The sequence below is a fragment of the Vidua macroura genome, chromosome 1 (assembly GCF_024509145.1).
Source record: "Vidua macroura isolate BioBank_ID:100142 chromosome 1, ASM2450914v1, whole genome shotgun sequence".
Taxonomy (NCBI): Eukaryota; Metazoa; Chordata; class Aves; order Passeriformes; family Viduidae; genus Vidua; species Vidua macroura.
This window is the reverse complement of record NC_071571.1, coordinates 134646303-134658485: the sequence shown is the minus strand read 5'-3', so window position 1 is coordinate 134658485 and position 12183 is coordinate 134646303. Positions and strand designations below refer to the sequence as shown.

General features: G+C 37.8%; 1 protein-coding gene across 39 annotated transcripts in view; it reads right to left on the bottom strand.

The window, feature by feature from the left end:
- Window positions 1-2681: 2681 nt before the first annotated feature.
- RIMS2 (regulating synaptic membrane exocytosis 2) overlaps window positions 2682-12183 on the bottom strand; it is a 447198-nt gene continuing 437696 nt past the window's right edge. For all 39 annotated transcript variants that reach the window (XM_053972036.1, XM_053972112.1, XM_053972077.1 and 36 more), the window contains 5 exons: window positions 9526-9667; window positions 8029-8141; window positions 7191-7292; window positions 6087-6226; window positions 2682-5631 (listed from right to left, as the gene is read on the bottom strand). In XM_053972036.1, the coding sequence (XP_053828011.1) occupies window positions 5413-5631; window positions 6087-6226; window positions 7191-7292; window positions 8029-8141; window positions 9526-9667 (716 nt within the window). In that variant the 3' untranslated portion in view covers window positions 2682-5412. The remainder of the gene's footprint in view (window positions 5632-6086; window positions 6227-7190; window positions 7293-8028; window positions 8142-9525; window positions 9668-12183) is intronic.

The following is a 12183-nucleotide window of genomic DNA, read 5'->3' as shown; positions in this document are numbered from 1 at the left end:
ACCTCAGTAAGGTATCCTAAACCTCCATGTCTATAAAATTAATGTCATCCAGCGCCATTCACCTATTCCATCTTCATGCCAGCATCACTTCCATAACATCTACATTTTGGATAGCACTTGATAAACTGTTCTTGGTCACAGGAATAGTCACAGCAGACAAGCACTTATGACAAACTTTTTCTTAGTCCTGTGCCCTGCACCCTCTGCAGATCTAGGATGCTGTTTCCTTTCCATGTGACCTCATGGCATATTTTAGAGCATCAGTGCTCTGTGGTTTAATAAGTATGGCTGCTTCTCTTTCTCCCTGAGGCTGGGCTGAAGAGTGACCTGACATGACAGTGTGTCAGATCTGGGAAGTCATTTCACATCCATTTCCTCTTTCATCAGTTATTGGCTGCCTACTGCCCTCACTTCTGATAATTATACAGGCAGTTCAGACAGGTCTTGCTACTGAAGGACTATGGAATCCTCATTCTTATTTCTGGCTACTATGCCTGGGTCTGCTTCTCCTTAGCACAGCTGCTGTGAAGGTAGAAATTCAACACAAGGCAGTCATCACGTTCTGCCTCTGCGGCCAATGGAGAGAGAAGGAGAAAATCTGATGTCCCCAGCGTGACTCATCCCATCCTAAACAAGACATCAAAAATAGGCAGGTATTAAGCAAATAATGCCAGAAGTTAATTTATCTTCGGTATTAGTAGCAGATAGCTGATTTTTTTTTTCTTGCCAGCTAAGCTAGGTTCCATAAACCTGTCCTTTGAAGGTGAACCATTCTTTGCTAGACACATGTATCTTCTTTCTTGCGTTGCTTCTTGCTCCTAGTGAAGGATTCCTGTAAATAGTTACCAAGGGGATAGTCACAATTGGAAGCTGATTGTGATATCTACAGCTGTGGTGTCTGCTCTTTGCTGCTTGGGTATCAGAGAGATGAGAATTGCACAGAAATGTGGCAAGGAAAGAAGTACAAACTGTTCTAGACTTCCACACAGTATTATCTAACTTTGTGAGAAAACTGTGAAACCTATTGCTTTGTTGCATTTTATGCCATATTAAACCTTTATATAAAAACTATTACATTTTAATTATTATCCAGTTGTGAACAGATATTTGATAGTAGTGGGAAACTGTGAGAATGCAATGGTGCACTGGTTAGGATGTGCTGGCCCCAGGCTCACCCCCAACATAGTGCCTGATATACTACTACTATGCCATCATATTACTTAAGCCTTGTAAATCTGAAGTAAATGCATGGAAGCAGAAAAGCCCCACAGTTAGGGCACTATGGTGTTTTACAGCCATCTGAGCCAATGTTTAGTAGTCATGAGTAAGGTGGTACTGTTAACATTAAAATGATCTAGTTTTGTTTGGTTTGAAATAAAGTGGACATAGACAAGAAGAAATTGGAGAGGGGAAACAGTAAACAATCTTGAGAAACCGTCTCAGAGAATAGAAGCCTTTAGAAAAGTATATGTTGTAGATTTCTTGGTCTGTCCAAAGGGCCTTTTCAAGGATTCACTGAGTGTAATGGTGTACAGTTCTTACAAGTGGCAAAGACAGACACAGTCTCATGTTCAGCTGTGGGACGAGGTGTTTTGCTGCCCACCCCACTACAGAGCTGGAAGTGATGTGTTCCAGGGCATGGGGCAGCCTCACCTGTCCCCATAGTCCAGTTCCCACCCAGAGACTTGTCTGACATGCTTGCAACATCAATGTCAGCCTCAGCAGAAGAGGGACCTGCTGGAGTATTAGTGGTTTAAAGCACCAGAAACCTGTGTCTGTTCCTCCAGCAACCCACTTGCAGATGCTGTGCAACAAATGGAGTTCCTATCCTCACAGTTCCCGCAACTGCTCAGCCCAAAATATATTTGCTTGCTTTTTTGGTGGTTTTCTCATGACAGTACTGCAGTGCTTTTCTTTCACCTCAGATCTGGAAATAAATACACATACTTTGCTGTGCAAACTGCCAGCCAGACTCTTACTCTTCAGTAAATTTCTGAGTCATCAGTGCTCAAGTTTTACCCAGTCACCACTGCCTGTGCTGATGCTGCCTCTGAGGGGTCAGGTAGAGATAAATTCTCTACTCTCCCATCTCCACCCATCCTTCTCATTGCTGTAGAGGTGTGGACCACTGTGGACCACAGATCCCTTCTGCAGAGGCTGCATGAGCCCTTGCAGGCACCACTGTCAGGTGGGCATTCTGTCCTCATTTGTACCCTGCTCATGAAGAAAAAAGGCAGCTAATATTAGGTGGTATCTAGGGATACGGTAGAAGTCTAACTGGATGGTGCAGCCACTCCAGAGCAGCTGATGGGACCTCTTCACAGTCTCACACGTTTAGTGTGCTGGTTATATCAGAGCTGGAGCGCGTCCTGGCAGCCAGAGCTGGCAGCTTGGAGCCAGCTCCATCCTGGGAGCCATGCACTGGGCATGTGGGAGCCCGAGGGTGGCCGGAGCGCAGAGCCCAGGACCTGGCTGGGTGACGGGCACACCTGGCTCCCACCGCTCCTGAGCCCGGCAGTGACAGTGGCACCGTGGAACTGGCATTTCTCCTGCAGCCCTGCTGGGGAAGAAAAGCATGCTTGTTCTCCAGCTGCGTGAGCTGCTTGCTCTAGCTCCACTGAAGGGTGTGGAGGGATGCTGCTGACCACCTTAGAGAAAAGCAACAAAATTCTGCACACAAATTCTGTAAAGAAAATGTTTTATTTAAAGTGTTAAATACCATCACCAGAATGAGTTTGATTTACATTAGTTGGTGTTCATTACAGGCCTAATCTGCCCTTTTTTTTTTTTCCCCCAACTGTAATTCCTTTTAACTTTTTAAAACGTACTATTTACAAGACAGCAGTGATCACTGGAATAGTACTATTTACATGACTAAACCATAAGTAGAATTGCAGATGTGTGAAAATTAAAAAAAATACATTAATTTTTTTTTAAAATAAATACTGCATAATGACAATTATGTACAAACCTTCCATGCGTCGTGTCCTTGATTTTAAAATTTGAAATAATTTATAGAGGACTATGCATACAAGAATGTGTGAGCACATCTCACAGTGTCAGGAAAATGGTTATGTATTTTTGTTTAATATCCTAGGGGATATTGTAGACTGCATGTTAGTAGTATTTATTTGCTGCTGGTAGACAGATGTCTAAATTATTTCAATAAATATAATTTTACCAGTCTGTCTATTAACTTAACAATAATCCATTATATAAACTCTGCAGACAAGACACAATCTCATTTTCTATGATATTGCACAAAGTAAAAGGCATTATAAGTGATACTGTTATTACTTTTTCCCTCTTACGAGGCATGTACAATTTGTTAATGGGAAACTTCAACAGATTTTCAAATAAAATCAGAATATTTCTGTGTGGCCATAAAGGTAAATGTAACGTCCTTCAAAATTTATTGCAAGATTTCAATATTAAACCTTAAGTAGGTATTAAAGGCATACAAAGACTCAGAAAAAAAAAAAAAAGGATATTTTGTTATTAAACGTTAGCCAGTTACATTCCCTTTAAGTAACGAAACTTAATGAGAAGCTTGAACTTGCAGCACCACCCAACGGTCGTTACTGTCTGCTACCAAACCCAGGGTTGTGAAGATCCATTACCTGCAGCGAGGTTCTGGTAATGGTGTTAAATAGCTGACGGAGTGGTACTGATAAGCTTTCTTTAAGGCTATTTTACGAACCAAAGACTGATACTTTCCAGACTGATATAACCTAATTATGTCTTTTGCAACGCAAATGTAATTTATGAAAATTGAACTTTACAGCAGAAGAACTGTATGGATTTGTAACCTTTGTTGCTTTTGTTATTTCAAAAATGTTGCAATCAATTTGGTTAAGTGCAAATAAAAGTGCTTAAATTTGTTTCATAAAAATCAATCACATACTTAATTTTTCGTCTTTCCAAAAACCTTCAAGAAATAATAGTTCAGTCTTTGAATGAAAGATGCTGGTGCTGAACACAAATTTATTGAAGACATCTTACAATGGCCACAGGATTCCAGTATTTTGCTGTAGAATTCAATTTGAAATTGAGGAAAAATGAAAATAAGTTACCATGCACTGTACAATAAATTGCAAAAGTTCAAATATCTTCTTTATCAAATACATGCTGAATTACATTAATGTACTCCCAAGCCATGTTGCAAAATCCTTTTCAACATGCTTGAAAAAAAGTAAGCTCTTAAACAATAATTTTCTCAAAGAATTCAGAAATGCAGAACAATCTGCAACCCTGAACCAAATATGGGGCATAAGACAGTAATAAGTCAAAAGGTAGCCATTTTAGAATATGCTGATCATCCTGGGAGGTAGAGGGGAGAAAAGAACAAAAGGAAGAAGGGACATTGGGAGGAGAGATAGAGAAAGAAGGAGGTAAAAGAAGTGTACAATTTGCACATTATGTTGAACTTTACAAGGCTTGTACCTTTTACATTTAAATAAATTTAATATATTACACTTATTTCTTGTCACATAAACAGAATTTTAAATATTTGCTAGAAATTATTATTTTTTTAATATAAGTCTGCAAAAACACAGACCATGACTGGTTTAAAGAATGATAAACGTGGTGTGTCTTTGTATCACCCTGTTGCATTCTCTTCCCTTTAAAACCATGCACTAGTGAAATTTATCTTTAAAAATAATATAAACTGTTGAAAATGGCTGATTTATTCTTTTTTGTTTTTGCAAGTTGCAGCCCCAAGAAAATAATTTAAGTGTTCAGCTAAATCTGTGTCCATGCAAAAAAGTTTCTTAATTTCATACAGTACAGTATATCCACAGAACTTTTTATTTTTCAGAGAGTCCATCATGTCTGCGGTTTCACTGTGTGAACAGCTGGAGGTATGAAGCCCGCCACTTTAAGTCTTGAACCTTTTCAATATGAAGAGTTTTCAGATCTCAAGCAACTGCTGCAAGTGCCAGTTGACTTTTCCAGTATCCTTAGATTTTTCTTTTCTTCCAGTGTCTGCTAATCCACTGACTTGTAACATGGTTCCATGGGAGGGTAACTCCGTTTCTGTGGCATAACCAGGCTTTAGGAGGGGAGGGCAGATAAATAAAGAAAAGGGAGCAACAAAACAGATATGCCATTGAAAAGGACTTCTGTTGCATGAAACAGATTGATTTTTTTAGTTTAGTCCATGGCTTCAGATTGGACCAAAACTGAGTCCCTGAACTCCAAACCTATCAGTTCTTCTTGATTTCAGTCCATCACCTGAGGGCCTTCCATAGGGCACAATGTGTGCAACTTCCTTGAGAACACAGGATCGCGTTGCAGCCCTAGAAACAGGCTCAGAAGACACAACATTAAGCATGCAGTGTTACCAGGGTTTGCGACCTGTAATTTTATTTTTTTGTAATGCTGGTTGCTATGACAACAGTTTCACAGCTGCTATGAGCGAGCATACGAAGGTCCTGTTGAACTTTCAAGAGATGATTGGGAAGCTCTTCTAGTGAGAGGAGCTAAGGTTGGGTCTACTAAGGAAGAAGGAGGGAAAAGTTTGAACCACCCAATCACCATGTTGGACAGGTCCAGTTCATCTAAAAGTATCTGTGCCACTCCCATAAAGGATTTGTGATCCATACGTCCATAGTCTCCCCAAACAATTATCTGTTAGGTAAAGCAAAAGAAAATAGAAAAAATTAAGTGAAAATGTCAAAAGCTTTAATCTGATCTGTCAAAAATCTCTGCTTCTTTAATTACAGTAAGAAAGGAAATATCCAGCTGCTGACATAGTTTAGTTCTGTGTATCCTAATCATGATGCAGTGACAGAAATTATCTGGGCACAAACAACAGTTATCCACGATACCAGGGAAAGCCCAGTGAGAAGAGCCCATATATATAGCAGAAGCAAAATAATCTATAACTCACTTTTGCTCCCTTCTACTTGCATACTCAGTTTATACTTGCATAAATAGCTATTACTGTTGTATTTATCTGCTCAGCAAGTAAATAAAATATGAGTATTTATTGTCAAATGAAGCCTGAAAGAAATTTGAAACTCATTCAGTGAAAACTGTACAGGTGACATTTTTAGGTTCAGAGGAATATTTATTCAAATTACCTGTAAAACTTTCCCTTGGGGACTTTCTTCAAATGATAGAAGCTGCTGATAAAGTGGTTCCAGCGTTTTTCTTGCTACCTTTGTTTTCTTTTTGGCTATGCAGACTCCATTTTCTAATAGATACACCTTTACATATGGTGCTTAGAAGAATGAAAATAGAGAAGAGCAGGTAAAGAAGTCGTCCAGATTTTTTTGTGTAACACACACTTTCTATCACCATACAAAAATATGCTTCTAAAGGATATTTAACTTGTAAGAACAAATCTCCACAAGCAATATTAACAATTATTCCCATACAAAGCATCCATGCATTTTCTTTACTCTTCTCCTTGGGTGTATTTTTTTCTTGACTTCTTTTTGTATGTCTCTTTTACCATGCAACAATTCAGATTTTGACCTGAACAAATCAAGTATTCCTTTATATAGCATCCCTATACTGTACAATAGGCAAAATAGGCCTATTAAGTAAATGCAAGACTTGCAATGACTTTGGTGAAATCTGGATCAATGCTCCAAATTGTTAATAATTTAAAATTATCTACAAGGTGAGAATCAGTGAAGAAAGGACTCTGACACAATTTCTATTTTGTCGGAAGAGCTTGCTAAAAATATCATTATATTGTCCTTTTCACATAGTGTTACAGGACATCAGATTATAAAATAAGGAGTAAGTATCAGATATTGGTCTACTTTTTGAGTAGATACCTATTCCACACCTCTTGATTCCCTCTTCATTCCTAAGACTCCTACATAAAATCTTCAGTATATACTTTTCTTCCTACCCCATAACTAAGGATGCCTTTGCTATTACCAAAAATACTTTTGGGTCTTCTAGCAGCCTGATTTTTAATTTCCTCCTGAAGTAGGGCTGATTTCTGGTGTATCATTTCAATACAGTATGCATTTCAGTATACAACATTATAACCTACAGAGATTGGAACTTGTTAAGAGTTGACAAAGCTGAACAGAAAAGCCAGAGACCTTTCTCATAGAATGCTATTCTCAGAATCATAGAATATACTGAGTTGGAAGGGACTCATTATGATCATCAAGTTCAACCCCTGGCCCTGTGCTATGATTGTTACTAAGGTTTTTCTTCCTTACCTGGCAGTGTCTTTGAACCTGGTTTTACAACAAGGCCACGGGCTCGGATTATTTCTACTTCCAGTTGTCCTTTCTTATCCATCATTCCCACCTGAATATCTCCTAGATAATAAAAAGAAATCCCAGCACTGTAATTCAGATCCACTTTAATATACAAAATGTTGAAAAAATTTCTAGGATGAATATGTGGTAACTTGTATCATCTGTTTTTCATCAATAAGTATGATCTGGATTTTAACACTACTATATAATTTAATATTTACCCTCTTCACTGCTGTTTATGTTAGTAAGCAATTTAAAACCTCTGCAATAACACCTTGTCTCCCATCTTCCATGCCTCTATTACTTCAAATTAATTTCTATTTCCTAAGAGTTTCATATATTAAAAAAAAAGGCAGCAAGGGAATTAAGACAAAGCAGCTCTGTAAAACTGCTTGAAATCTCTTCACCATGCCTCTAGTTAAAGACAAGTTATGAAAAGATAACTTGCGAATATATGAGCCCGTAAACACAATAATAACAAATATTTTGTGCCTAAATTACCAATTTTTATACAATATGATCCAAGTGATTCAGAAAAAAGTTGGATCTCATTAGCCCCATTTTAAAGATGGAAAACTGAAGAAGAGGTAAAAGGCTGAACTTTTCAAAGCAACTTTCATGTCTTCATAAGCATCCATGATTACATTCAACTTTGGCCAAGGTTACAGCTTCGGTCTTAACTGAATTGTTCAAAACCACAACAGAAATCCATATTTAAAGGGAATCTAGATAAATTTTATGTCCTAATTACCTGACCAAATAGAATATATCATATCTAGAGAACATAAACACTTACCCATTGATGGTGTTGCCAAAGTCTGTCGTCCTACAAGCTGGCCAGGACCAAGTCCATCCAGAAAATCACTGAACTGGCTGTCTGCAGCCAACCTCACACCAGGGAAGATCAAGCTAGAAATAATATTGAAAAAGAAACCAAACAAAAATACACTTAAATTTGCCCTTTATTTGTTTGTGGGTTTTATTTATTTGGTTGGTTTTTTTGTTTTGTTTTGGCTTGGGTTTGTTTTTTTGTTTTCTAGATGTTTTGCACTTAATGTTTGTGGGTTTGGTAGTACTGTAAGGAACTTACAAAACAATTACTGTAATTTTTGAAATCCCACAGTGTTCAACAAGCAGCAATTTAGCAATTAGCCTCCAGCACATAAACAAACAGGTAAAGAAAGCACTCTCCTCAATAATTTCCAAATTTGTATTCTTCCATCATGTTCTCCTTTTCTAACGCATTAAAGACCACTGTTAATTATCAAAGTATTGATATGAGACCAATTCATTAAGATACTAACACACACCCTTACCACTGATTCAGTTACATGAAGGTTAAATTGCTCACACTTCTCAAGTTACTGTAAATTCAGTGGCTAAATATCAAATGTACACAGTGAAATTATGACATGAGACTAAATACTGGTTGCTATTTTCAAAATCACCATTCATTCAAAATATTTTGTTGAAAATGTCTTTGAGAATGACGTCTATTCAATAACAGAATTGAAATCCTTTGTGGCAAATGACCAAAATAACTTAAAATTAAAATGCTTGCCATAAATTACCCATTAAAAAGTAACAAGAACTAATGAAATTTGTAATGACCTATCATTGAGAAATGTCCATTTCAAATGCATAGAGTACACCAACTTGGAAACATAATATATATTGAGCAGCACAGATGGATTGTCTGGTGCTGTGAACACCACCAATAAATCAACCCACAATAAGACTTTTCTGGACAATGTCTCAGATATATCACTGAGAAGTTTTTAGCTTTGGTTTTTATGATGTTATGATAACCATGATACATGACAGACTTGTACTTCTGCCCAGATAATTTCTTCAGGTTAAAAGTAGCAGAATCTTTGAAGAACTCTTGAGCCCAGTGACCCGGAAATGCTCTGGAAATGCTTTGCTCTGCATAGCACTGATGTACGCCAGGAGTTTTTGGAAGAGAACTTGTCCATATCTGTGTTTTACCTGGTGTACTGCACCTGCTTCCTCTCCTGACACACCTTATGATGATGATCTGACCCACCATGTGCCCTTCTCATGGCACATCAGAAATGACCCTCCTCCATTCCTGCACCAACAGTGGGACACTCTTTTCAGTCACAGGGGAAGACTTAGGCTTAGTCCATCAATGGCACTGGCTTGTGAAGGGAATTCTGACTGAACGGGTCCTTCAACACCACTGTGCTTCTCTCTAACAACCAGTTTCATGGAGAAACATCCCCCAGCTTCATGGAGAAACATCAGGAAAATAGCTGTAAATGCTGCTTACTTTCCCTCAGAGCTGTAGCTGTTCATGCTCCCATCCGTTGACTCCCGGCTCGCCTGGCGAGTCATCCAGTTCCTCATCTCCACAGCCAGCCCTGTCTCCGTGCTCCTCTGGACGGTGCTTCGCAGCTTCTTGCCCCCTGCTTCTGTTGGAGACAAAAGAGAAGCCCCCATGCCACTGTGCTGTTGCGGCTGGGCTACTGTGCACACCCCTGCTCCACGTGGCACAGTCAGAGCCACAAATTAATGACCTGTAACAAAATTTCCATTTAAAATGTATCCATTTTTTAGTAACAGGAAAACAGCATCATAAATCTCTTTACAGGATCAGGATCTTAGTTCTGTCACCGCCTGCTTTCCAAGGTCAGACAGCACAAGTCTGCTCACAGAGGTAACCAGATTTAAGCAATCCATAGTCTAGCATGTTTAAAATATATTTTCCCTGGATGAATAAATCCCTCTTAGGAATTCAATTAAAATGTTACCATGATGTCAAAACCTGAAGAGAAATGTTCTAATTCAGATGGATTATTGTTTTAAAAGCATTTGGTCATTATCTCCTAAATCAAGTTACAGATATCCATTAGTGAGGATAGTAAACTAAAAATCAAGAAGCCTTCCCATGCTTTCTTCTCTACTCACTAGCTGATAAATTTAAATTTATATTTAAAATATACAGTATTTTTATGCACAATAAGAAACTTTATTATCAACTTCAAGGGTAACAATTTTTCTATCTATTTGCATAGTATAATTTTAGAGCGTGACAGATGTCTGTGTATCAGACAAGGGAAAAAATACTCAAACAATATAATAGCATTTTAGTGTAGGAATTTTGATCAAGACCTCAACTGGGTGAAATGAGTTAGGAATGAAGCCTCATTTTTTCTTTCATGAATAAGACAGCTACCCCATGTAATTTCTGATTTTAAATGCTGTTGCCTGCAATGGGCCAAGGAATTCTGCATACTTATTTCTTTTTATCTGTTCTATACACCTCTGAGTGCAGCACAGTGATGTGTAATATACCGATATTATAAAAGAGAAAAAAAGTTTAAAAACACTACAATAATAACAATTCTTAAATACTGATATAATGAGGGTAGAGTAATATCCAATATCATAGGATATCGATGGACTCAATTTCCTTGTGCAGTTGTTTGTAGCATCTGGTACCCTTTACACCTTCTCTGCCTCGTCATGTACTAGAGGTCAGAAGATCTTCTGGACCTGTGAGGATGGTGAAGCTTTAGGGATTTGAAAAAGGAAATGAGCAAAAAGAGGAGATTGTCCTGAGATGAGGACTGTCATGCCCCAGGGGGAATGTGTGAGCACAAGGACTGGCTTAGAGTAAGAGGATCTGCACCCTCAGACAGGGAATGGGAGAGAGACCTTAATTTCAATGTGTGCACTCATTGTCACTCTCCTACAGGCTGCAGCGTGGGTTGAAGTCTCCCAGGCCCCTCAGTCAGGAGGAATATTAGGTCAATAAAGAACATGAGAAATGTAGTGATGTGGGAACTAGACACCAAAAATACCTTGAAAACCACTGCCTCCTTGTCAAGAAAGATTAATAACTCTGCAATATTTAGCAGCAGTGAGACATTTCGACAGCAGTATCATGAGTGGTTCAAATCATATTTCTTATTAAAAGCCTTCTACATATTCCTTAAGACCATCACTTTGAATCAGAACATACAAATAGTAATAATAATAGAAGTAAAAATTTTCCTCTAGAACTTCAGCTACACAAATGAATTCAGTACACAGGAGAATGAAAAAATAAATTTTATTGCATCAAAATTACTCCTAAAAATGCCCATCAATACCTGATGTAAGAAATGCAAAAAAAAAAAGGTACCAGGCTACTACAACATACAAAAAATGAAGGTCAGTAATCAACAATTTCATTTCTTTTGGGTTGCACCATTCCAAGTGCCTGCTGGTTTATTATTTATATTCAACTAATGAAAGCTGGCAGCTGACTTCCAACAGTGCTCCAGAGTTGTTCTAAAATACAAGCACTCATTTCAAAGAAATATTCCCACAAACTGCCAGGAAAATATCGTGCTGTAGTTTTGCAGAAAAGGTACACTTCATCATAGTTACAAGTGAAAGTCATACAACTCTGAAGCCCCACAGGATATTACTCTTCTAAGAACTCTTTTGATGAGTAAGCATTCATTTTTATTCAGCCTCATTGAATGATGGTCATTCTCAATTCATTATTGTAAACATGATGTCCTTAACGCAAATTTAAAAGAACACCTCAATTTTGCATGATTCTTCAGTATCTTCATATAACTTTCAAAGATTTGGGAGTTTGGGAGAAATATATGTTCGATTATGAAATATGTGAAGGAGTATATAGTAACTTTTATTAATTTGTAGGTCAATTTTTTTTCTGAATTAAAATCGTAAGTCTGTATGCCTTCATTGTAGAAGAACAGAATAAAAAAATGTACGTATCCATTGCACATCAATTTACTGAGAAATCAAGACAGAACTCATGCAACTGCCATTCAAGTCTTCACAAAGGCACACGTGCTTACAGCATCCCTCTAAACCTTAATTTAAAGCAGTTTTACTTTCCCACATTCATTTTAACTGAAATAATTGGTTTGGTTCACATGACAAAAGGCAGACAAAGATAGAACTTTGA